The 27321-nt window shown below is 41.4% G+C and overlaps 1 protein-coding gene across 2 annotated transcripts in view; it reads right to left on the bottom strand.

The window, feature by feature from the left end:
• kif13ba (kinesin family member 13Ba) overlaps positions 1–26606 on the bottom strand; it is a 38574-nt gene extending 11968 nt beyond the window's left edge. For both annotated transcript variants that reach the window (XM_066675578.1, XM_066675585.1), the window contains exons 1-24: positions 25007–26606; positions 20600–20693; positions 11599–11611; positions 11426–11486; positions 10972–11064; positions 10643–10823; positions 10191–10278; positions 9556–9690; positions 6698–6810; positions 6157–6268; positions 5606–5818; positions 5399–5509; positions 5099–5233; positions 4821–4951; positions 3751–3837; positions 3437–3630; positions 3015–3258; positions 2233–2395; positions 1988–2134; positions 1756–1905; positions 1507–1632; positions 1124–1297; positions 706–863; positions 337–469 (exon numbers count right to left, since the gene is read on the bottom strand). In XM_066675578.1, the coding sequence (XP_066531675.1) occupies positions 337–469; positions 706–863; positions 1124–1297; positions 1507–1632; positions 1756–1905; positions 1988–2134; positions 2233–2395; positions 3015–3258; positions 3437–3630; positions 3751–3837; positions 4821–4951; positions 5099–5233; positions 5399–5509; positions 5606–5818; positions 6157–6268; positions 6698–6810; positions 9556–9690; positions 10191–10278; positions 10643–10823; positions 10972–11064; positions 11426–11486; positions 11599–11611; positions 20600–20693; positions 25007–25076 (3126 nt within the window). In that variant the 5' untranslated portion in view covers positions 25077–26606. The remainder of the gene's footprint in view (positions 1–336; positions 470–705; positions 864–1123; positions 1298–1506; positions 1633–1755; positions 1906–1987; positions 2135–2232; positions 2396–3014; positions 3259–3436; positions 3631–3750; positions 3838–4820; positions 4952–5098; positions 5234–5398; positions 5510–5605; positions 5819–6156; positions 6269–6697; positions 6811–9555; positions 9691–10190; positions 10279–10642; positions 10824–10971; positions 11065–11425; positions 11487–11598; positions 11612–20599; positions 20694–25006) is intronic.
• Positions 26607–27321: the final 715 nt, after the last annotated feature.

Genomic DNA, 27321 nt, shown 5'->3' with positions numbered 1-27321 from the left:
TGTGTGCAGCGTGGTGGAAGAATACACGGTTACGCGGCTCGGGACCGAGGAGGATAGGTGTTAGGATAGAATAAGTGCTTACAGTAGGTACGCATGTTCCAAATTACTACGAAAATCGGTTTACGACGCGACGTAGGAACGATGCGAGTGTGAGAGTGAATGTGTGGTGCCCAGTGCTGGACTAGCGCCCATTCCTGGGTGTGTTCCTGCCTACCGGACTGTGATTTTGAGTAGGCTCTGTATCCACTGCGACCCTGAACTGAATAAGTAATTACAGACAAAGAGTGAATGAATGAATGAATACTTTTTGACATCATTAGAGCCAGTTAAAGTTACCTGTCTGAGCTGAAAGATGCCTCCCGTACGAACATCTCGTGCTGGCACAACCTCCACAGGCATGTACTCTCCATTTTCATTAAGTTCTAGAATCTGCACCCACATTTCCAGTTTCCTAGTCACTTCACTCCATCTGGAGAACGAGTGAAAGAATCAAACCATTAAATACAAAGCACAATGCACATTGTATTACACTAGAATAACGACTTCTAGGGGATTGCTTAAGTTGGATAATATTTTTTAGGTGTTGTATGGATTAGAATTTACAGAAGCAAGTATATACACCCACCACCTCTAAGCTCTGTAGAGTAGTAAATTAAAATTTACATGCATTACAGCTGTTTTTTTTTTTTTTGTCTTTTTAAATACCTGTCACGCAGCGTTCGAGTCTTGGCCTGAATGATACTGAGGTCCCATAGGGCAGGGTTTCTACCTGGATCAGACTGCCTGTGACCATACACTTCAATCGCAACAGCACCCTCTGTTAGATACTCAATGAAGTCCTCTGTCACAGCCACAGCCAACTCCTACCAGAGTACAACACAGATATCTCTTATTTCCACGTTCATTTTGACACCTTCAGTCATGTAGTTTGACTCTGTCAATTTACGATGCTAAATAGAAAGGTGCACATACAACAATTATACAACAAAAGATGAAGGAAAGTTGGAAGCAGTACCAAAGACAGTATATAGAGAATAAAAGGGTACTGACATCACTCACTACCAAGCGCCATCTTCACCTGGGTTTCATAAGAACAAAATGAAGTATATTCACTGCTTCTCACCTTACAGCTGTCAAACACCACCATGCAGTGGGGGTCTTTGCTGCTGGGAGATGAGGCAGATGTATCCACCTCTGGAGCCACAATGATGGGCTCGGCCTGGTCCCAGAAAGAGTACTGGCAGAAAACAAAGTTGGAAAGGTACTGGGGAAGGCCTGTAGCCTGCAAGATCTTAACCTATTAGAGAAAGAATAAGAACAGGAAGGAAAACAAAAACAAATGAAACATCTACATAAGTATCAAAACATTTGCCCGTTAACATTGTACCTACACACACTGGCCATTTAATGTGCCATACCCATCTTTTCAGCTGTACTGGTCTGTTCCCCTAAGTAAACCCACTGAGTAAATACAACATAGGATGGTGAGATTTTATTAGCACATACCATACAAACTAGTTTACGCTCTTGATTATCTCCATCAGGGCTGCTGTCACTGTCATCGCCCCCAGCCATGCCATCATCAACACCTCCTGCAACACGCACCACCTCCACATGCAGTCGCCCGGCCACCTGACACAAAAACAATGATTGTATAATATTTCAATGACCAATCTGAGATTTAATGCCTTAACACAGATCAAATTAAATATTCACAATTATGCCATACAGCAACAGCTATGGGGTTACGCATACCTCGCCTTTCTGATTGATTATAGGCACAGCATACTGTAGCTTCACATCATAGAACAGGCAGGACAGGAACACATTAGCCACTCCGATCAGACTGTGATTGACCTGTTCGTCAAAAAAGGGATCTGCTCTCTTGAAGTAGGAACGCATCACCTTTGGGAATAAAAGGATTAGGATATTTTACTATCTGGATAAGGGCAATATTCAAGTAGACGCTGAGAGTTATGGCACTTACAGGATTGTCCTCATCATAGTCCTTCCACTCCTGATAGAGCTCCCTCATGTCCACCAATCTGTTCTCCATCTTCTCCAGAGCCCAGATCTGCTTGCCTTTGCCTTTTCGCCTCACCTGTATAGCAGGCTCACTCAGCACAGCATCTCGCTATCAAAATACAAAGAACACAGATTAACATTTACAGGACTGTATATCTGAGAGTCTATGTTCCTGTACATTCAGCAAACTCCAGAGGATGAAGTTACCTTCCTGTTGGCATTAAGGTTGGCAGCAGGGATCTGAAGAGTCACTTTATACTCCGTTTTCTTTTCCAGCTCTTCAGCAATGAAATTTGCCTCTTGTACCAGTAGATTTGCTTTTACAACCTGCTCCCGAAGCTTCCGCAAACTCCTCGTCAAAACAGCCTCCCTGGACCAAGACAGGAATAATTATTCATTCATTATCTGTAACCCTTATCCAGTTCAGGGTCGCGGTGGGTCCAGAGCCTACCTGGAATCATTGGGTGCAAGGCGGGAATACACCCTGGAGGGGGCGCCAGTCCTTCAGAGGGCAACACACACTCACACATTCACACCTAGGGACACTTTTGAGTCGCCAATCCACCTACCAACACGTGTTTTTGGACCGTGGGAGGAAACCGGAGCACCCGGAGGACAGGAATAATCAGATCAGCTTTATTATATTGATTAATTTAGAAGCAAACCCCTCGGCTCACCAATCAGACATCACAATAAAGCTCAATATCCTGTTCCATGTCTGATTTAATTTGACTCCAAAAAGATGTGATAAATAACTAAAGAAATTTGCCTGACAATTACCTCAAAAGCTGAATCAAATCCCTTGTATATTAAACTTTGGGTCCTATATATTTACACTGCATAGCAGGTGCCCTGTTTATCCATAAAACTTGGATCAAACCAAGAAGCATATTAAATAAAGGTTACCATTAATGTAGAGGTAGAAATGTATCATAAACTTTTATGATGCAGTTCAACTGATGTATCTCAAGTTTTTGTCGTCCTCTGACCTTTCTTCGCTCCACTGGCGCAGCCGATTTTGGGCGCTGGAAGAAGCTCCTCCCAAGCTGAGTCTTTCCATGCTACGGTAGTGCTGCTGGGAGGGCTGCGCTTGTGTGCTTTGTCTTTCCGGTGTCAGCCGTCTGCGCAACTGCTGCAGCTCCTGCTCATACATCTGTCGCTGACGCTCCAGAGCTGAGCGTTTTTCTTCCTCGTGTTGCCGTTCCAGACTCTGCAGCACCGCCTGCATAGGGTCTGCACCAGGGCATGGAGAGAAAGATAAAAGACAGAGACAGGACATTAGAGATCATTTTAAATATCCACTCTAACTTGCAACATGTTGCAGTTCTCTAGACAGCAACTTGATAAATTGTCTTGAACTTGGCACAAAATTTTATATTGTAGTCATGAACATTCCATTCTCTGGACTCACCATTGCTCCCCAGAGCCTTCATCATGACTTCTGTCTGTGCAAACTCATAGCTGAAGCTGACCTCACTGGACACTTCGCTTGCTGTGTCTCCATCTGCGTCCAGCTGCTCACTGCTGTTACTGTTCTTCATATTTCCTCCTTCGCCCTCTTCGTCTTCAGCGGCAGGCCGTGCACGCCTCTTTGGAAGGTTTATCCTGGAGACAGCAGGGTAAAGTAGACTTAATAAAGAGTGAAAACTACTATGAATGAAGCAAAGATTATAAGATGTTTAAGCAAAATTGAAACTTGGCTCCCTCCCAGGTGAAAAGACTAACCTGAAAAAATGATTATTTCCCCACAGAATGCGGTCACCGTGGTGCAGCTGCTGCTGGCTTGTGACAGGAGATCCGTTTACACACGTTCTGCAACATGAAAAATCATCATATTTTCAACAGCTAAAGCACTTGAAAGTGAAAATAACGTCTTTTGAAGCGTACATTTATGCAACTAACATAAAATAAACATAAACTAACAAAATAAACATGAAACATGGCGGCATGGTGGCGCAGCAGGTAGTGTCGCAGTCACACAGCTCCAGGGGCCTGGAGGTTGTGGATTCGATTCCTGCTCTGGGTGACTGTCTGTGAGGAGTGTGATGTGTTCTCCCTTTGTCTGTGTGGGTTTCCTCCAGGTGACTGTCTGTGAGAAGTGTAGTGTGTTCTCCCTGTGTCCACGTGGGTTTCCTCCGGGTGACTCTCTGTGAGAGTGTGGTGTGTTTTCCCTTTGTCTGCGTGGGTTTCCTCCGGGTGACTGTCTGTGAGAAGTGTAGTGTGTTCTCCCTGTGTCCACGTGGGTTTCCTCCGGGTGCTCCGGTTTCCTCCCATAGTCCAAAAACACAAGTTGGTAGATGGATTGGCGACTCAAAAGTGTCCGTAGGTGTGAGTGTGTGTCGCCCTATGAAGGACTGGCGCCCCCTCCAGGGTGTATTCCCGCCTTGCGCCCAATGATTCCAGGTAGGCTCTGGACCCACCGCGACCCTGAACTGGATAAGCGCTTACAGATAATGAATGAACATGAAACATGTTAGAAAATCTGTAGAAGGCCCTTGCTGAGAGAGCAGATATTCCTCTTGGTCCAGGAGCTGTTCTAAAGTCCATGCTTAAACACATGGCTAGCTTTGTTCACTCTCTTGTGGGGCTACATGCTCAAGGCTAGGCTAAGTTACAAAGCGACTAAAAATAAAAGTTTCCGTTTATTAAAGTCTAAATTACAGCAGTTTAGTCAGTATATGCTTGACCCAAAAAAACAATCCCACAACAAAAGAGAACCATGATTTGACTGAACATAGGAATATCTTTTAACAGTGTCCTTAATGACATAGTTTTCTGACTGGATGCTGAGTTACCGAGTGTTCCTGTAGGGATTTAGGAAAACAGCTCCCTCTGGAGTGATGTCGATCACGCAATGTTCGGCCTGGATGCCCATCCCACACAACTGAATGTCCTGGGAGTCTGCTGAACCCACCTTAGTATGCTCCTGCAATACAAACCTCACATTAGCCCATGACAGGGTCTGAACGCTACGTCTACACAAACTACCCTAAGCCATTTGCTCTATATTGCAAACTGCTTATATAAAAAGTATGTCACATGTCTACAAAATAAGGCCACGCTTATACAGTACCTTTAAGTAGTAAACCAGAAGTTCATTGAGGGCAGGGTCAGCATTGAGGTTAACTAGGAAACATTTGTCCTCTCCCACACGTATCCCTGAAGACTGCAATGAGATGCCTAGACTCTCCAACTGCTTTTGTCTCTCCTGAAAAATAGAAAGAGAAAAATGTAAGGATTTTATTTCACCCAAGTCTATGTTCATAATACATTAATTGTAAAGAATCTGTGGTGTATAATGATATCATAGCCATCTCAATCAACCTATGACTGACTTGCTTATCAAAGCAGGGGACATCAGGTGGCTGGTTACCTGTGCAATCTCCTCAGTTTTCCTCAGCTTCTCTTCCCAAGTGACAGTCATCTCTTGGATCAACTTCTCAGACTCCTCCAGCCTCTCTTTAAGCTCTGGAGCTTTCATGGACTGAAACCCCCCACCCCCACAAAAAAAAACATTTAAGCAAGAATGCTTATTGCCTGGCTTACGGTTTGGTTTGGAGTGTTTCAAGTTAGGGAGTACCTCTGCTTGGGTGAGCTGGTCTCGCAGCTTCTCCACCTCCTCTCTCAGCTCACGAATGATCCTGGCATTGGGGTCCTCGTTCACTACAGCATGGTTGACGATGCTCTTCGCTCTATCAGCATAGCGCAGTGTGGAGAGAGTCTCATCGTAATTATCAGCTGCCGGACTCACTGTAGCCACCATGGCAGTCCGGCTGTTCCCACCTAAACTGTCCTACAGTTAAAAGGAAATTATAGATTAGTGGACAGAACCACATTGAAGTGTATTACTTAATAGAAGACACACATCATCACACTCAGTGGGATGTGAATTAAGTGAAGTGCATATATAAGAGAGCAGTAGAATGTAAGGGAGCATGCATGCATGTGAGAGACAGAGAGAGAGAGAGAGACAGAGGGGGCGACAGAGAGGAAGAGAAACGAGAGAGAGCGAGAGAGGAATGAGAGAGCGAGAGAAAGAAAATGACTAAGAGGGAAATATTGACCAAGAGGAAAATAAAAAACCCTGTGGAAATTTTCCTTGGGTTGATGTGGCACAACCACTGGCATTACCTTGAGCAGCCATGTGAGCACAGAGTCTCTGTATGGCACAAACTTGCTCTTGTTCTTTCCTGCACCCTGGTCAGCCAGCGCTGAGATCACCAGGCCAAGGGTGGTAAGAGACCTGCCCAAGATGCCAGAAAGAAAAAGTTAAACAGAGGGAGAAGACAGTCTCTTTGTGTCCACGTGCATTTTCACTTTCTCTCTCACACAGAGCAATCAAACCAGAAGCCAACCTCTTAGTTGGATTTATTAACCACCTAAAACTTTGACTTAAGAATGTGCCATTTTCACAAGTGTAATTTTCCAAAGACAGAGCTGCATTTCAGCCAAAGAAAAGAGCAGCCAAAAGAAAAAACCATAACCACTCATAACTGCAAAATTACAATGTTACTGCGAAACACTTAGACAATTATTTAAACTGAAACTTGAGAGGAAAACAGGATAAAAATAGATGAATGCATCATTGAGAATGTGCCACATCACAGCTTTAGCACTGTGTTGGGTTTGAAGAGAGAGAGAGTGCAAGAGGGAGAATATAACAGTTATGTACTTGTTAATGTTGCTGCCTTCCTTCAGTCTCTCGCCCGCTGCACCAGTCTTAGCTGCTCTCTCACTTCCAGCGAGATCGACCAAACTCAGCTTACTCACCTTCTCTCCACTTGTCTACACAGAGAGATAGAAAAAAAACCATTTACTCACATTCATACATCCAAGGTTTCAGGGTGATTTGATTAAAGCAGAACAACATTCACCTTCATGCAGCCTTCACTATTTTTGCATTTTCATGCCTGTCAGGCTTTCCCCTGCATCTTTCCATTCCAAAACAGTGAGGCTGTTTGAATATTTGTGTATGAATGACTATGCTGCCCAAACTGTGCTAAACTTTCAAATAGAGCATGAACAAAGGCAACGAAGGCCATGCCAAACAGGACACAAGCATCCATTGTTCTCCTCCGTCCAGCACACTGTTGCAGTATGAAGAACAGCCAATGCAAATGCAGACCTTCCTATAGACACCATTACTCACATTACCGTCTGAAATAAAGATGGTGAGGACCGCAAGGGTGCATCGGATGAGTAGATGGTAGGGTTGGGGGCAAAGAGCACTGCACAATGAAGCAACAATTGCAATGTTTCAACCTTATTACTGAGTAGGGCTTAATTGCTGACACAAGATTACTACTTTTATTAATCTATTAATCAAAAAAAGGTTGTACCACAATTTAAACCCCTGCTTCTGTTTTATTTATTTCAAAATGTAAAAAAAGTTACAAACAAAAATAAATTCCATTTTATTTAGACATCCCCTTATAAAGAACAAATGCTTAAAAGAACTTGAAAATGAAGTAAACGCTTTGTGCAGTAGCAGGATTAGGGTTTGAGTTAATGTATGATTACATTTGGAGGGAGGGTTAGGACTAAGATCTACAAATCTCATGTCCAAAAAGTTGGTAGTTTTATAAAATTTAATAGGCATTTGTTCTTTTTATTATCTCAGACACAAAAACAGAATTTGGTGCCTGCAATACACTCCAAACAAAGTTTGCCTATAAATTAATGAATAATTGACAATAGGAAAACAGACAGACACATATTTGGATGAAACGGCAACATGTAACAATAACAGGGTCAAATTAAAGCTGGGGAATTTCTTGCATTTTTATTTACTCCAACCATGAACTGGTTAGCTAACACAGAGCTGAGCCATCATAAAATTAGACACAAACAAAGCAAACATGAATCAGAGTGCCACGCCTGTTCACAAAGTTCAACAACTGCGCAGAGCATTTGCATAAGAAAATCTCATGGAAAGAGATTTCATGCTGGGGAAACAATATTTTTTTTACTAAAGCCATATAAACTACTTTGTTACAAATAAACCCCAGATATGCTACAAACATTTTAGTAGTTGAACAAGCTGGGCTAGTACAACATACCACAAACAAATTCTATTAAAAATGTATGAATTAATCACATATTAATGAAATCAACTAATGGGGGAGGGGAGGGGGGGTTATAATCTTAGTCATTCATTCATTCATTATCTGTAACCCTTATCCAGTTCAGGGTCGCGGTGGGTCCAGAGCCTACCTGGAATCATTAGGCACAAGGCGGGAATACACCCTGGAGGGGGCGCCAGTCCTTCACAGGACAACACAGACGCACACTCACACATTCACACCTCTGGACACTTTTTTGAGTCGCCAATCCACCTACCAACGTGTGTTTTTAGACTGTGGGAGGAAACCGGAGCACCCGGAGGAAACCCACGCAGACACAGAGAGAACACACCACACTCCTCACAGACAGTCACCCGGAGGAAACCCACGCAGACACAGGGAGAACACACCAAACTCCTCACAGACAGTCACCCAGAGGAAACCCACGAGGACACAGGGAGAACACACCACACTCCTCACAGACAGTCACCCGGAGGAAACCCACGCAGACACAGGGAGAACACACCAAACCCCTCACAGACAGTCACCCAGAGGAAACCCACGAGGACACAGGGAGAACACACCACACTCCTCACAGACAGTCACCCGGAGCGGGAGTGCCGCCGTGCCGCCCTAATCTTAGTCAACGTAAACTAATTTGTATTTTTAGAGTTGTGCTGGTGTTTTAGAAATGCAAATTACAAGGTAATTCAATATACCCCCCTTTCTACATTTAGTGATTTCATCTGAATAAAAAACAAGTAATTATTTTAAATAATACAATTCATTTGAGGTATGTTTCATGAAGTCAGAAAGTTAAAATATTGCTTGCTGTTACATCTGTGAACCGTACCAATACCTTCATTTTATTAAAGCGTTGTACAAGCAAGATAACATGTGCAGTTAAAAGCACACATTTATTCCTGAGTCTGATTGAATGGTGGGACTGCTGCTATATTTAGAGCCACATCTGCATTTGAGTGCAGTGCACCTGTTGAGTAAGAGGCATGGTTCAGTCTTTGCTGAATTATTAATCTGAAAGCAAAGTGAGCTGAAACAGGTGACAGTAAAGAAGGGAAGGGGAGGGGCAACCCAGAGCACAGCAGAGGGACACAGTGACAAAAGCACATTTGCCATAGATAAGCTGACACCAATTAATGAATTTTCTTGCCTGTTGAATTCGCATTTCTAAGCTCAAATTGATTAAAAAGTGGATAAGGAATGTGTACAAGTGTGCTGCGTCTCTATTACATCTCAATACAGTTGCATTAGACTACAGAAAACACTAAACATGCAGAGAATTGTGCCTCTAGGGCTAGGCATTAGGAGAGACCAGAGCAAAAGGACACATTACCCATTACAGAAGGTGCTGAAAGGAAAACGGTAAAATGCATCTGCATTCAGAGCTACTAATACAGAGTAGGTCAAACATCAACACAGCAGTGAGATAACCGGAGCTACAGCTTACCCCAGACTGCAGGTCTTTGAGAGTGTGTGTGAGGATGATGTTGAAAACTGCATGGGAGCGACTGCTCTCCTCATTCATGTTGGTGGCAGCCACTGTGCGCGATTTATTTCCCTCAGACATCAATGACTCAATGTCCTTTATGAAAAGGCAGGCAGATACAGTTAAGTTCACACACAGGAAAACACTTCTTTTTCATTTATACACTGCTGTAATTTCTAAAATTACAGCACACAGTATTTTTGGGCAAACACTGCCATCAGTCCCATTTGGCTTTGAGACAATTAGGTTTAAGGGACCATGCAAATGGATAATTTGCAACGCAATGTAGCGATGGAAGGTACATTCATCACGCAATTGCTACAGTCAATTACATTAGAGATCCATTATGTCCACAACACAGATCTACCCTGTTTATTTGAATAATGGGTGGTGGAAGTTAAAGCAGGACACATCCATGTAGGCAGTCCTGGGTGAAGAGAACCAGCAAGAAGCCACAGCATTTGAAAACAGCTTATAGAACACTGGTTTTAGGTCTTTCCAAAAAACACCCTTAGCTCTGAGTATCTATTGGCCTCAAAAATGATAAGTGTACATGATGACATTATGAGCCACTATCAACACTAGGCATGATTTACCTTATAGCTAGCCACAGCAAGCCGAGAGAGTCCGTCCACATACGGTCCAAGGACTTTGTGTTCTCGTACTCTTAGAGCCTGCCGACTCCTGTGAGGGGGAGGAAAGTTAAGTGTCCACACAGGCCTACAGACATGTCCTGTGAAAATCCTACTTCGACAGTACTATGCCAAATATTAACATTAACATATGAGAAATCTTCATTTGTGAGACCTTAACAAGAAAGGTAATTGTTATTTTTATCTTGAGAATGCAAATAAATATATCCACTATGCCAAATTTATTTAAATAAATGCATGCTGATGATTAATGACATTCCTTTACTTTGGAAAAGACCAGGTGACTATGGGGTAATTTACTGAAGACTATCTATTTCATACTTAATAATTTAGGAAATAAATCCCTTCAAACAGTGTATGGCCTGTCAGATTACATCAGGTGTGCTGACCCTCACCCTTTAGGATCCAAGAGATCTCTGACTTTCTCATTGTAGATCTCCATATAAGACACTTCAACAGTGAAGCTTTCCTCCTCTCTCTGCTGCTGCACCGTCCGTTCAAACAAGGAGCTGCAGAGCCGGGGGATTAGACCTGGCTGGTCCACTGAACCCATCATGGTATAAGACTTTCCTGAACCTAGACCACAGGGAAAACAAACACTTTAATACATGCACGGATGGATACACTTGCATCATTCAGTAAATAATTAATTACACACTCAGCACAAAAGCACTATAACTGGTTATATATAACTGTTTAACGCCAAGAAAATAGTCTGTCCTACCAGTCTGCCCGTACGCAAAGATACAGGCATTGTAACCCTGGAAAGCATTGTGCAAAAGACTTTCCCCAAGGCACTGAAACACTACATCTTGGCCTGTAAGAAAAGTTAAAGGAAGTTAAAAAAATAAACCAGCAGACACCAGGAACCATCAACAAAGCTTTGTTTACCTAAAACACATGAAAGTCACGTTCTAGGAAGGTGTATTTCATTTCAAACATGTCTGACGTTAAATTCACTGCATGTGAGAGAAAAGGATGCTGTTCACTTATGATCATAAAACCCCTAGACACAGAGCCTAACTAAATATAGATGGGTCAAGGTGACAGCACCGCTCTGAAAGGTTTCCCATCGTACTAAGCTTCTGATTTGTAAACAGACATGTCACCAGCAGATAACTGGCACACCAGAACAACAACAGAGTGTGTGTGTTAAGAAGGGACTTAGATTTCCTCACCTGCAAACTTCTCCTTTTCTGATTCATCCATGGACCAGAAACAGTAGTCATAGGCAAACACCTAGGACCCATGTAGAAAACACAATGAGTTTTTGACATGCATTAAAAAAGATGATTGCCATCTTTTATTTCCTTTAATCTTTAATGAAAACAAATATCAGATGTAATATTACCTTGGGCTGACTCCTTTTATAAGACATTCCAGGTCGTATGGTTAACATATGGGGAAGGGGAAAAACACCACACATTTAGAGCACAATAATTAAGTCAGAATCAACTACTTTACATACTGGATTACAACCTACAAAGACAAAAACAAGTTACATTCAATATGGCCATTAAAAAAAAAGGATGCAATTAATTTCTGCAACAAAACAACGTTCAACAGTACATTAATCAAATGGAACTGGAACGTCTACGTAAACGTGTGTTGAAGTGTAGTAGACGCGAAGAAGGACCAAAATAGATTTCATTGGTAATTTGCATGACTAGGCAATAGAACCCAGGAACTTCCTATTCACAAAAGAATCTGACCAAATCCATGTCCATGTCAACAGCTGTACTTTGCTCAGTGGACCTGAACACAAACAGATCACCACTCTGTGACAAAGGGTTAGGAGAACTGAGTAAATACACATTCGGGGCTCTGACTCAGAGCTGTGCCGTCTGTCAAGAAGAGCTCAGTAGATTTGCACAGCGACATGAAAACAATGACCTATATACACAGTGCAGACTGTGGGAGACCATTGAAGAAACCTAATCTCTAAAAGTGTTCATATCCAGACCTTATTCCAACTTTATTGTTTGCTAAAGCTGTATGCTTCTGTTCTTAAAAAGGGAAAAAAAGGCTCCCATTATTGCTATGCTGTTTATAATGGCAGGAAATTGCAGTCTGTTTATTTTTGTGTCTTCCAAATGCCACACTAAAAAGGACCACATTCAATTGCAACCATCTTTGTATCTCCAGTCTGGAGAGCACAGATCTGAGAAAGCTCATAGAAGCCAGTGAAGCATGTGCAGGAACAGCACAGCCGGCAGAGCAGGGCAGGGAGTGAGTGAGCGAGCCAGTTCCGGGGAAAAATCTGCCCAGCTTCAGTTCCAATGACCCCAGGCTCAGCTTGTCGTTAAAAATCAGGCCATGCCACGCAACCCTCTCTCTCACTGTATAATAAGCGGAACAACAATGTCTCCTGTCACATTGCAGAAATAGCTGGGAGAGAGTCAGCCCCCTGCAGGGAGTGTCAGGATGAAGTTCATCTTGGGGAGCTGAGGGAGGAGCACTGGTTGGCAGGCACTGGGAGGACTGACAGAGCCGGTATGTTAAAAACTGTCTGGAGGCACAACCTGACTGCAACAAAATATGCCAGTTTCTCCATGACAGCCTCTAATTTCTGACACCGAGCAAAGATAGCCACAGAGCAATGCCTATTCTTAGAATACAATCGTGTTGCTTTCTTCCTCCATTGTCTCTTATAATGGCTATCAATTTGAACGACTGATTCTAAAACCTTCAAAGCCTTCAAAACCATAGTCTCCATGTTTACTGTCCAAGAATATTTAGAAGACGGTTTTCCAAAGACAATCAAAGGCCCGATGACTGTTCTGTGTTGAGAGAGCGAGAGAAATCCCTGAATGAAATGATTATAGCTTATGGTCATTGCTCAAAACTGTGGCACCTCCTTTGACAAACAACCATTACTGCAGTGACTTTGACCTATTCCCATAGAATAATTACAAGCAATCTTCTGCCATACAAGCTTTAACAGACACACAAAAAAAACCATACATTGTCCTTAACGGTAAAACCATTTTAATGTTTTACTCATTCAAATTTAATACAAAAAACATACTGTAATTTAAAGACATGAAGTGATAGGAAGAGTAGATCATGTCTTAACTGCAAATGTAAAAACTGTGGTGCTACATTACATCTTGTAAATTAGGGCTTTCCATTTGGCTACGGGTTTGGTAGTTTGCTGCTGATTTATCGATAGTCCTACAGTGAGATACTGCCCAGACTAGTTAGCTGAAGGCATGCTACAATGTGAATATGATATTCTTAAATAGCGGCACGGTGGCACAGCAGGTTAGTGTCGCAGTCACACAGCTCCAGGGACCTGGGGGTTGTGGGTTCGATTCCCGCTCCGTTTGGTGTGTTCTCCCCGTGTCTGCGTGGGTTTCCTCCGGGTGACTGTCTGTGAGGAGTGTGGTGTGTTCTCCCTGCGTCTGCGTGGGTTTCCTCCGGGTGCTCCGGTTTCCTCCCACAGTCCAAAAACACACGTTGGTAGGTGGACTGGCGACTCCAAAAGTGTCCGTAGGTGTGAGTGAATGTGTGTGTGTGTGTGTGTGTTGCCCTGTGAAGGACTGGCGCCCCCAACAGGGTGTATTCCCGCCTTGCGCCCAATGATTCCAGGTAGGCTCTGGACCCACCGTGACCCTGAACTGGATAAGGGTTACAGATAATGAATGGATGGATGGATATTCTTAAATATGAACAATTACCGCTAGCACTGTGCTCTGCATGTAAAATTTAAGGCATAACCGGATATAAAGAAGACACTAAAGGTCTTTAAGGAAACTGAACATAGTGTTAGAAAAGTAAAAGAAATAACGGTATGGTGAACATACCATGTCAGAGAAGCAAGAAATTCAGTGTGACCCATTATTAGTGTTTGGTACAGATAATCAAACTGACCCTAAAATGCATGAAAATCTCAATCTTTAGAAAGTTTCCATAAATATACTTAACTTAAACATTCAAAATATGTCGTTTACAAAGACTTTCTATGAATTTAATCATATTCCAACTCATGAAATGACAGATAATGAAAAGGGAAAAAAATGTATATATAGTTAACCAGTGATGGCAAGCATGGAACAGCTTTAGCCCAGAAATCTGGCAGCTGTTCTCCGTCCCATCAGCCATCCCTCTGCTAAAAACATAAGGCAGCCTATCGCAGTGTTGTTTCAGCATGACTGTAGAGTGCATCTGCACAGCATCAAAATGCCTCAGTGCCAACTGCACAAATGAAATATGTGCTCCAGACCTCTAAAGTGTCTCTGTCCTCCTGCTTTGTGAGCTCCACTTATGAATTATGCTGATCCCGAGGAGTGAAGCATATGGTTGTTATTACTTGAAAATGCCTTTGTGACAGGTGAGAGCAATGACAAGAGATAACCAAGCTAGACGAGCAGTGTAACTACACAGACTTTAGTGTTTTGGAGCTTTTTAGTAGTCATTACTCATAGAATTTCTCTCATGATGTCATTCAGCAGTCCTGCAATTTATTCTGAGCTTTAGTGCACTGCACCGTTTCATCTCTGCTTCTGGGGGAGTCAAAGGCACCACTTATATGAGGCAGAGCTGACACAGTTTTGCAGCTACAGCTGTTCTGCACAGTGCACACTTGTTCCTTCCTTCATTCTCACCCAACAACCAATGCATAACATTAATTCCACTTTCGAATAGCTATAAAAGGCCTAAATTAATGTTAAAGTATATGAAATTCCAACTGTACCATTTAGAAGTACAGGTAAATCCACAAGACCTTTACGTGAGCTACTGTTTCCAGTCAAAAGACACCAAGAAAACGGGTTCAGACAAGAAAAATGCTTTACTATTTTAACATGAAGCACATTATAGGCTATTAAAAGTGAATTATTAAACCTATGGTAAAAAATGTAAGCCTATTTTCGGTCTAGAAACACAACTGTGTTTTCACTGCTCCAACGGTGTACAGTGAAACACCCAAAGAATCTGAAATGTCAGAATTAAAAGTCTCATTAAATCGCAACTGCCCTATTATTTAGGTAGATCGTTCAATTCCTGTTTTTATCCACTTATTTTGGTGGGCTCCCAAGTAGTTCAGCCAGTTAAGGTCTGAGATTGAGCCACATGACAGCACTGCCATCTGTGGCCATGAGTCCATTACAGTGCAATTGGCTGTGAAAAGAACATGGAAAAGATGGCATAGCAGCTTTCTACCCTACATGAAATATACTCTAGAGTGAATGCAGAACACGATAAAAATCAGATCTTCTCTCAGATGTCAACATGATCTTTAAATACACCACCACAAACTGCACTTATGTTTTATCAAGAACATGTTTTCCTAGCAAAGGAAGTCCTTGTGAGAATTATGTTTAAAATCGTGTTTCTCTGATCAAATTTGGGACTAGTGGAACAAAGAAAAGCTTCAGAATTACTCCAAATGCCCACTCAGTTTCATCACCATGATTCTGCCTTTCTTACCCAGATAGCAATTACAAAAAGAGACAGGAAAGCTTGCAACTCCCTTCTGTGCAAGACGGGAGATTTATGCTCAGTCTAAATAGCACGGGCAGCACTTCTAAGTAAGCATGGTCTCTCTCAGCTGCAGAGTGCATTTCACAGTGAGGATCATTTAAATCTCTCGAACTGAACAGAGAACCGATGGCTTCAGGGAAGTGTAGACCTTGGGTATTGGTAAATTTCTTTGCCCATTGTTTGTAAGGAACTCAAAAAGCAGGTGAAATCAAACGAATTTAATGTTGATATATGATTGTTTTAGTGGAAAAACATTTAGCTCCTGGCTAAAGCCAACTACCACATTCTTTTTTCATTCTTTACCTGAATTTATAAAAAGCACAGAAACCCAATCCTTCTGGATTTATAACGCACACAAAAACAGAGTAGAACAATTAAATCATCAAATGTTGGTTTTAAAACAAGCCTCCGGACAAAAACCATTTGTAAATGTGACATTTTTCTGAAACAAAACTGATGATGCTGGTATGGTTCTGATATCAAGTGTCTCTAATACAATAGTGACATTTCTGTATAATTACACTTAAACAAGAACAAGACAAACAACTGAACCGTGAACATGGCCCCAAGTCAGTTTTAGGGAGCCCTGACATCAGCTACAATGACAGCTGTCAGTGCAAGTCACAAAGGTCATTACCGGGCTCACAAGAAATTCTGTCTCACACCTCATGACCAGGATGCACATGACAGAAAGTCTGACCAATAATGTCCTCGCATATTCGCATACTCGCATACTAGCTCTCACACACACACTCAAATCCACCCCTTCGTCTCTCTAGTCGGATCAGCATCATTTAAAAAATTTGCTTCCGCTTCAGCTGCTCGCGAAAACATAGCTCACAAATGAAAAGATGACATTCTGTATACTTGACCTAAATTACAATTGCCCAGACATCCACATTAATTAATGCTTAGGATGGGAAACTGCCCCATGCTCTTCAACAGGATGAGGTCAAGAGAAGATAATAAAACAATATTATACACTTTTAAACACACATCCACACACAGGAGATGACCTATTTTTGACCTAACTTTTTAATCAACGTATCTTCAAAAAGCACCAACAGGGTTTGAACTGCAGAGGCAATAGTATTTCACTGAGAAGTAGCAGCTCTAGATGCTTCACGTGTAGTCTAGATGTCTTCTAGACTCAAAGTAATCAACGCTATATAAGCAGGGCAAAGTGCATCACTGCGTCCGGTTCCTTGAGCTCATTATAACTCAGAGTGAGGTGTGTCAGGGTTGTCTCACTGTCTTCCTGTGTTTCCCCCACACACGCACACACTACATCTTGTGATTAAGCATTTAGGTGTCTTCAATCAGAACCCAAAAAAGGCTATCTTTTTAAAACTGTAGTTTCCCAGGCTTAGAATGAATGGAAATAAGAGATGATTAAAAAGTATCACTTGCAAACAAGTAATAAATCTCAATATGTTAAAAGCTAAGCACCAGCGACATGAAAGTGTCAAACAAATAAATACAGTGGAATTTGAGTGTTCCTAACTTGTGTTTAATGATAGTCAGAAAACATGTTATTTCTTACTAATTCAAGGAATAAGGTTTAAAAGACCGTTGGTCCCCGGACATCTGTGCACAAATGGCCCAAAGATCCCAAAATATCCAGAAAATGGACTAAATTTGTCAACTTTAAACGGGCACTTTGGAAAGGACCGTCCGCTCACTCCGTTATCTGTAGCTCATTTCACTGGCTCTTTTCCAACAATATGGGCATGTAAGGACACCAACGAAAGGTGTTCAAGAGCCTCTGTAACATGGAGGTAAACAGGGTAAGGACACTTACTTCGCCTGTTTTAGTTGGTGTTAGTTAACGTTAGCTTGACTCGCTAAACTCGGTGGCTCAGATTATACTCGGCTACGTAGCTGCATTACGGAGGTTTATAGTGTCGGATGAATTCGAGCTCAACTTCGATCACATTTACAAGAATAACGGTACCTCTACATTTGAGTTTAGCTTATTGCTAGGCTATTGTCATGAATAATGTTGGTTATTTAGCTAGATACTGTCATAACAGTCAGTCATAACGGTGTTTTACTGCGGCGTTGTTCAGCTGTTGTCCACCAGTGACGTCACGGTCGCGTTCAAGAATTTCCGTAGCGAGCTCGGGTTTTTCCGTAAAATGTAATAAAATTGTCAGTTTTAAAGCAAATTAAGCAGCTATTTTCATTTCAATTCATACTTATATCTGTCAGTAACTAAAATAATGTGAAATATTCATGGAGGTCCATTAAGTGGTGCTTAGCCTTTAAAACGAAAAGACGTTCATAAACGTGATTGATAATCTACTACATTTAGTTCAACATCAAGCCAGTAAATGGATACATGACTGAAGAGTGAGTTGGTGTATGTAGGCTCATTTATAAATGCTTTAAATAAATAAAAACAAAAGTTGACCTCCCAGTAAGGATACCACAGGCAATGTCGCTGTGGACAGATGACCATGCTCAGCTGTCACTGATTCAATCTGCTGGGTATGTCTCATTATATCATACCTCTAAAAGTCAAGTCACTGTGCTCACTCTGAGAGGGCAGACTGAGGAATTTTACAAGCCATAATACTAAATCTTCTCGGGGGTAGGAATCTCTAAGAACATCTTTATTTGATTCAGGGTACGTGCTGTAGTTTGACTAGGAAAGGTCTTGTAGTTCTCCATTTACTGTATACTGCTGAATTGTACTTTGTGCAATGTAATTCTGCACTCAGCGTAAATTGTTAGTGTTTGCCTTGCCCCTGAACTCCCTTTCTTACATTCTAGAGACTGTCTGCACTGTTCTTGAAATGGAATTACAACCGAAGCTACGGAATCACAGATAGATTTATGCTTGTATTGTACTTGCCACACTTTGTATAAAAGCTCAACCAAGTGTAAATGTCAATGTTGAAGTATGTTTATCCATGGTTATTTTAGCTGTGGCCTGTAATAGAGTTCCTCAAATCAATTTACTTTCTTGTAATAAGTCTTTTTAATGTCTACTTCCTTGAAAAAACGTACAAACAAAATATGAAGAAGAAAGGACACAAAATCAATAATAATCAAACACAAAAGTAAGCCAGCTCACTGTTTAAAATGGACATAATCACATCTATTAAGTTAAAAGATGCCATTACAGTGTAATAAAATGCAGGTTTTCTTTGCTCATTTCAGAGGTTTCACACCTGATGACTGCCCAAGTTCATATTTTTAAATAAGCAATGAGGCGTTTTATTATTAAAAGATAAAACTGACAGTCACTAAGACACACGAGGGTCATTACTATCAGCCACTGGAGGCCATGCTGACAACAGTATGCTCACACAAAGGATGGAAAGCCTAGTAAGCACGAACTGCCATGCACAAATGTGGAGTCACTAATGAAAGAGACACATCCTGTTTGATCAGGCGCATCTTACGCTGTCTAACATGTAGGTTAACAATTAATCCGAGTCTGTGGGTAGGGTAGAAGCTGTGTTGATTTGCCCATGTGAACTGTGCCATTTAAAGCATCTGGGCTGCAGGGGGGCGTTCTCGGGGCCAGCAATTCAGCACTGCAGCTCATGAACTCAGCTGCAATTAAACTGTCTCATGTGTAAAGGCAGCAGGCGGCTCGACCATTCACTTCCAAGTTTAAAACCTGTTCCACCTCGTCCTTTGTCCAAACGCTACAGAGAGTGAAAGGGAGCAAGAAAGGAATAATTGCGCTCTCTTGTTGAGCCCCATAAAAGTCAGGAGAAAATGTTTATAGTCGACAGATGCTAAAGCTAACTTGTGTACCCCTCTTTTCCAGCAAAAAACATCCTTCAGCTGTGGATGACCTGGGGTTAACCTCCCTCTGCATTGCCATAGCAACAGAGGAAAGAGAAAAAGAGAGGAAGTCAGACAGAAGAGAGTTATGCCCTGACACACGGCAGGACAGAGGGCCGCATGTCTACACTACTCCTGCTGCCCTGCCCCCACAACCCCATCCACGCTATTCACATTCCCTCGTTCAAAAACACAGTGCTGTTCACAAGGCAATGCACATCACAAACTTAATTTAACAAGCCCCATCAATCTCTAAACCACAATCCATCTATCACCATCAATCATAGCCATGAACCAGTACAACAGCCACTCGAAGGGGCTAAGCGTCAGCTGAATTTTTTCAATTTCACACAATGTCATTATCATGCAAAATGTTCACCTGCTATCAGCCGTCGGCTTAAAATAACAGGTGAATTCAATGATGACTTGTAGCGCGATAACCCTTTTTAAGGTGGCTGTTAATTAACATTTTGTGCAAACTATGCTTTATTATTCCCCTCAAAATAAACTAAAATAGAAAAACAATAAAAAATGACTTCTCAGCATACTTCACAACACCATATTCAATGCATTTAACAGGGCCTGGACATCGTGAAGGTATTTTAAAAGAAACTGTTGTTTAAATACAGAAGGGTAGTTCAGTTACATGTGGGTCAAGGTTAAGGTGTCATGGTCCAGCTGTAAAACAAAACGCAGTAGAAGCCATTCTTTGTTAAATCGCTGAGAAAGGCTCATTCTTTCCAATGCCACCACTTCTTGATACTGACCCTATTGACTAATATAATCAGCCGAGTGGTACAATACTACACTCTAAGGTCCAATATTCAGGGATTATACGGAAAACAACATTAACTAGATGGGTTAAGTCTTAGATTACAAGAGCGAGAAAGCCTGGACCGGTCAGCTGCTCATGGGCATATGGTCATTAAAAATACTCAATTACATATATTCACATAACTTGTACATAAAGCCATGGCTAACTCCTACCATGTAGTGGGGGGAAAAGGAGACCTAAGTGACTGCCACCAAACCTGACAATAACCCAAGGTATTCATGCGCAAGCTTACCTTGAATCTGTTTTCCCCAGGTTTCCGCTTGCAGGATGCAAGATGGTTTGATTCCCCTCCATTTCTATAACACATTTTGTGTTCAGTTCCTTCTCTGTGAGAATAAAGCCAAAAGAGAAAAGGGGAGTTAATTCTATCTACTGCTTCTACAATTTATAATTCAGTTCATACTATTTGCTTTATTTACACCGCCATGAAACACCTTTTCAACATCCTGATGCTATAAATGCTGTTGTTCAGAGAAGAAACAACGGAACTAAGAGCAGGGAAATATTTTGCAGTACACTGTCAGAGTTTGTTAGAAAACTAGCAAATAGCAGTGAAAACAAAAGATTAACCGCTGTTAAGAGCACATTGGAGAAAACAGAATAACTTATTCCAAAGCAAAAGGAGAGGGGTGGGCGATATGGCCCTAAAATACTACGATATTTCAGCGCATTTTGACGATAATATTATTGACGATATTACAAAACACTGAATGCTTTTATTAATTTCAAGAACACAATTTTGCAACTAAACTAATGTTATATTTATACTAATTATATTACATTAAATAATGTAATATACATTTAATATATTGATAATAAATAGTTTTATTTATTAAAGGTATTTTACTACAAATGTAAGTTTCAAACATTCAGAAGAACAATCGCTTATTTGTAAACAACAGATCTTACCCAAAATTCTTATTTTGTATAAAATAAATAAACCATATAAATCTACCACACAACCAAACTGCAGAATATAGTGTGCATACAAACAGCAAACATAACCAATTATACAAAAAGTAACATTAAAGCTTCACATTATATAACTGTATGTAAAGAAAATGAAAAATAATAAATATGAAGTGAAAACAAATGTAAAAAATGCCATATTATGAGCAACTGCATGACATTATGTAAACAAGTCAGAATATCACTTATTATTATTAATATCACACGTTTAATCATTATCACGATATTATCGCGAATGATACATTATGGCACAGCCCTAGTCCTTAGTTGGCTTGCCATAGATTATTTTAGGACAAAACATTTGACATGGGGATTTGAAGGCTTAGCAAGGAGAAATCCATCTTAATTAATTACAAAAATCTGTTTTACCTAAGCAATGACTGGAGCTAGCAAGTCTGCACATGATGAAGGCAAATGGTGCTGCCATTTGGGAACGTAATTAACAAAGACATTAATCATTTTGTTCTCCAGCTGTACAACTACACTAAATATGGACACATCCCAGATCAGCGTTTTAGTGACTTTATATTTTGTCAGGATATTTCCTTGTAACGAAACCAGTAGCTTGTTTAAATGCTGTAGTCTAATTAGTTGAAGTTACAATATTTATTATCTGGGGATTAAATAACGAATGAAAGCAGATATACAATAGTTTATGCACTGGTCATACAGAGAGGCTTGATATGAGCCTATGTTCCAGCTGACAGGACCTTACTAAACACTATATATACGTGCATGTACATCAGTGTTGTCTGAATTAAATGTTGAAATTTCTAATGTGGGGCGGCATGGTGGCGCAGCAGGTAGGTGTCGCAGTCACACAGCTCCAGGTACCTGGAGGTTGTGGGTTCAAGTCCCGCTCCAGGTGACTGTCTGTGAGGAGTGTGGTGTGTTCTCTCCGTGTCCGCGTGGGTTTCCTCTGGGTGACTGTCTGTGAGGAGTGTGGTGTGTTCTCTCCGTGTCCGCGTGGGTTTCCTCCGGGTGACTGTCTGTGAGGAGTGTGGTGTGTTCTCCCCGTGTCCGCGTGGGTTTCCTCCGGGTGACTGTCTGTGAGGAGTGTGGTGTGTTCTGTGTGTCCGCGTGGGTTTCCTCCGGGTGCTCCGGTTTCCTCCCACAGTCCTAAAACACACGTTGGTAGGTGGATTGGCGACTCGAAAGTGTCCGTAGGTGTGAGTGAATGTATGAGTGTGTGTCTGTGTTGCCCTGTGAAGGACTGGTGCCCCCTCCAGGGTGTATTCCCGCCTTGCGCCCAATGATTCCAGGTAGGCTCTGGACCCACCGCGACCCTGAACTGGATATGCGCTTACAGATAATAAATGAATGAATTTCTAATGTGATTAATTTACAGGAGAAGGCTTTCCATTTCAATTTTCAAAGTTTCTGCAAAAAGATAAATGTCTTTTTTGACCATTTCTGTTGATCCACTCATGTTTTACACAAAGTATACGGCTGCTTTTAGTCTCAAAATATATTTTGGGGGTGGGAGAGGAGAGAAGGGGGTCAGTCATGAATATAACTCACCGCAACACCATCTATAATCAGTAAAGCCAAATCTTAGCCAAAGTAAATGGAAGGATATTTGTATAGTGACACCTAACATACGGACCACAAATCTGGACAGTGTGTTGGAAAGTAAATATAATTCAACAAAACATTTAGCACCACTGTTGGAAACCAGAGGAGAACTAGGATGGTATATAGCTGACTCAGAAATCCTTGGAGAGGATACACCATGAAACCAAACTGTTTTGACCACCCCATTCTTAAAGAGGAAACACAGGCTTCCTCCCGCCACTGGTGGCTGAAGCCTGCTAAGAAGGAACTGCCAGGGCAAAGAATGCGGATAAGAGCTGTGGAGAAAAATTGTCAAAAAATGTGAAACTCCCTTGAAAATATTAATGGATCAAGTGTGAAATGGACACGGTGGGGGGGTGACCAACAGTAAAAGACTTGTAGAAACCCACTTCACTGTAGCATTTGTGTCTGAAGGTCAGTAAGTCACATGTGATCTACTTCCAAATTACAACAATCTATGAAAAGTAACGTGTCTAACTAATTTTTAAGGCTCGCTGTTTAAAAACAGTGGAATAATACGCAGTGCCTCTAATTCCAACCTGTATTTGTCTGCTCTTGTCATAAAACAATAGATAATAAGGTGAGGTCATAGCTTTACTTTCCATGTGAAGCACCAGGAAATTATTAACAAGTCAAATATTTCCTTGCTGTGGAATGCCCACAGTTTGGCAGGTGGTCTTTGGTGGAACGTCTGGATGCACACTTGTTCTTCGAAGGTCCAAAATTCATATGGCCATGGGAACATGCTCAGTTATGCAACGTTAGCAAATAGTCCATTCAGACTCCCTTCCTGCTTTTGTCCAACACACACACACACACACACACACACACACACACACACACACACACACACACACACACACACACACACACACACACACACACACACACACACACACACACACACACACACACACACACACACACACACACACACAGAGAAAGCTGAGGAGGGGGCAGGGTGAAGGCAGATACAGAAAACTAGTTAATATTTATAAGATCTCTACAAATGTTTGAAAGCTAACTGTTCAGAAAATTATCACTTTTAGAGCATCTATCTAAACTAAACTAAATAAACTCTTCCTAAAACTCATTTGTAAACCACAAAAGAAGCAGACCTACTCCGTATTTGACCAAAGGCACACATTGCAATCGAGAATGAGAGAGATTATCGTTGATCTTCAACAACGCTGATGGCTTTTACTTAAATGGCCTTGGTGACTGGGTCACAAATCGTGGCTGACATGTCTTGTGACTGAATTTTACGCTCAAATCTGCCACGTGACTTAATGGTACGGTGTAACATTTTCTGCTTCAGTAGCTTTCATTTTCAGAGGCACTTGTTCTACTCTGGGAAGCACTCAGGGCTTGTTCAATCAAGGCACAATTCACAGTGAAACCTGCACAATGTGAGATCAAATCCTACAAAAGTAACTGAAGTCTGAGAAATCTTTAGCACACAGTTATTTTGTAAGTACTACAGACTTTTATAGAACCCGACTACTGAACAGGAAGGGTTAAGGATTATAGGCAAATCACTGGGAAAGGACATTGTCCTGTCTTTTCCTATGTAAATACCATTTTTGCATGATGTTCCAACTTTTAAAAAGGGTCCACACTGCAAATGGACTCATGAATACTGGTAGGAATTGACATAAAGATGTTGCTCTGCAGTTTTAACAACATGCCAAAAAATATCAATTTACCTATTCCAATAATTTCTGTGGTTTGTGTATTTTAAAAGGTCATCATCGCTTTATTAAATCGTGTCCAGGTTCTGGCAGCAAACTCATTTAGAACTTGGAATAGAATCAAATGGTTTAAAAGACAAATATCAAAATAAACAAAGGTTCCTTCTGAAAATGTGGTGTGTGTATGGTTGGTAAAGTTGTAAATGGAATACATTACCAGGACTCATTCCAAACTTCAAAAACCATTTGCCTTTGCGATATGTTAATATAATTCTCTAGATCTTGACAGTGGGAAAACCAAACTTCACTTTGGGTTTAAGTAGATCACACTTTAACAATTTAAAATGAGGTGCCTCCTGCTCAATACGGTGTCATTTCCTGTGGCAAGGACCTTCACAACTCACCTCTCCGGTTCATGGGACGGACCCTGACCGCCACCTTCACGTTAGAGTCATTCAGGTTGGTTTCCCCCATGTTGGTGCGCTCTTATTTGTAGCCAAAGACAGCACGTCTATCTCCACTGAAGATGGTCAAAGCATCTAGGCCAGACACGTTCACCAATCTGCAGAATCCTTGAAGAAATGTTTGCTGTCAATATTTACTTCTGCATCATCTCACTCAGAGCATTCATAGCAGCCAAAAAAATGTGGTCAAGGGCATTTTCCTCCTCACTGAGCAGTTTTTCGCCAACATCTTGAACTGGAAAGAAAATCCATGTTCGTCTACACGCAGATTTTAAAAAAAATAAAAGTTCGGCAGCTGGCGAGGTTTCCTCACAGATGAAGAAGTCTGCTGTCCTACGTTAAAAAGCTGCTCTGAGGAAAAAGTCAGTTCAGGAGAGGACTAACACAGCCAACTCCCTGTTTGCCTCATGTCACTGAGCTGAAGGAAATCTCCACTGAAAACCAAGCAGGGCCTCAATTATTCATTGCCCTCACAGTCCAGCTGCTGCAAGAGGGCACTAATGTTTAACATGAACTTTCAAGCTATCCTTCTGATTGGGTCCAATACTCAGTATTTATACTTTGCCTTCTCCTTTTGGACTGATATCACAGTGTATTTTAAACTAATAGTTCAGCATAAGCCCTCAGCTACTGATGATGTGATGGTTTCCTAAACAGATCTAAAGTCTCTCATTACTGTTTTTATCTTGTCTCTTTTTAGCAGAGATACCTTTAACCTTTAAAACATTCTTAAATTTACAAAACTAACAGAAAACTTTAGAGAGGCACAGCAGAGTATAATAAGTTGAGGCCAAGGTGTGTTCACTCCTAAAGCCGGGTAACTAACTAAGCTCGTTATCATTTAGCTATTAGATGTCTAAATCAGTAAATAGAGGACGTGCTGAAACAGTTTCTGTCTAATTATAACTATAATGTGAAGTTATTGATGTATCACAACAGAAGGAATACTAACGGCTAAGCAAGGTTTATTAGATGATATAGTTTTCTTATGAAATATTAAGAGTCCAACCGGAAAAGTAGTCGACCTTGAGAAGATTAAACCAATACAAACTGACTGAACTACTGATACTTGCTCAGATAAACCTGCGTTACTCGGTATAGAGTAAGTAAATAATATTAGCCACTTTAGCCAATGTGCCGCTAAAAGCTCCCGAAGCTCGCTTTACAAACGTTTCAAAGCACACATCTCCTTATTAGATCAAGAAAACCAAGTCTAACCGAAACATTCTTATTCGGAACACAATGGTGAGCAGAAAAACACAAAACGGACTCAATCCTAATCACTGCTGTGAGGTTAATTAGCTCAGAGCGCTAGCTGCCGTTACACAGCGACAAAAAAGTGGCTGTCTAACGGGTCCATTCTCCTCCTTCTTCTTCTTCTTAAAAACAGTTAACACAAAGACTCCCAGCTGCCGTTGCTAGTCTCCAACGCTGTCCGTGATGATAAATTGGTGTTTCCTGTCTGTGTCATATTCGCAGGTTCATGGAAAACTCAGAAAAACGACCAAATAAATGCCCAAATTCGAGGCGGACTCCGGTACTGTAGCCAGACAGCGCGGTGAGTGCGCTGAAAAACCCCGCCCCATTTAAACTCAGCCGGCGCCACGTCACCGCCATTGGAGTGAGGTCAAAACAATAAACGACCTTACAAACCCAGTCCCAAAATGGCCCTAAATTCTGCGGTCCTCTTCTACACTTTGGACAGTAAGGCAATGAAAAAAAGCTTGAATGGTACCTGATAAAGTGGCTCATGTCAGATTACAAGCATGTTATATTTCAGTGCAAAATTATGTTAATTAACAATTCATATTCACATAGTTACTGTCCACCCTGTTATGTCTAAGTACTGTCTCTTTAAATGAAGCGCTGTTTTGCATACTGACATAATTTCCTGGAGTTCACATCATATTTTTTGAATATTTCTGTTTTTCCTCATTCAAAAATGTCTCTAGTTGTGAGTGTGTGTTGCCCTTGGTTCCAGGTAGGCTCCGGACCCACCGCGACCCTGAATTGGATAAGGGGTTACAGACAATAAATGGATGAATGTGCATCTCTTAAAGAATGCCCTTAGGTGCCACTGAGATACAGAAGCATCACAGGGAACACCGGGAATCTGATCCTGAAAGGAGGAAGCAATGCCTACAAAGAAAGTAGCTAAAGTAGCTTTGTGATTGTATTTAAATGATAAAAGCACAGTCTACTCACATTTCTGTCAAAACATTTGAAAATACACACACACACACACACACAGTTAC

This window comes from Hoplias malabaricus, chromosome 1 (genome assembly GCF_029633855.1).
Source record: "Hoplias malabaricus isolate fHopMal1 chromosome 1, fHopMal1.hap1, whole genome shotgun sequence".
Classification (NCBI taxonomy): Eukaryota; Metazoa; Chordata; class Actinopteri; order Characiformes; family Erythrinidae; genus Hoplias; species Hoplias malabaricus.
The sequence above is the reverse complement of the archived record's forward strand: the minus strand, read 5'-3'. Positions and strand labels throughout refer to the sequence as shown.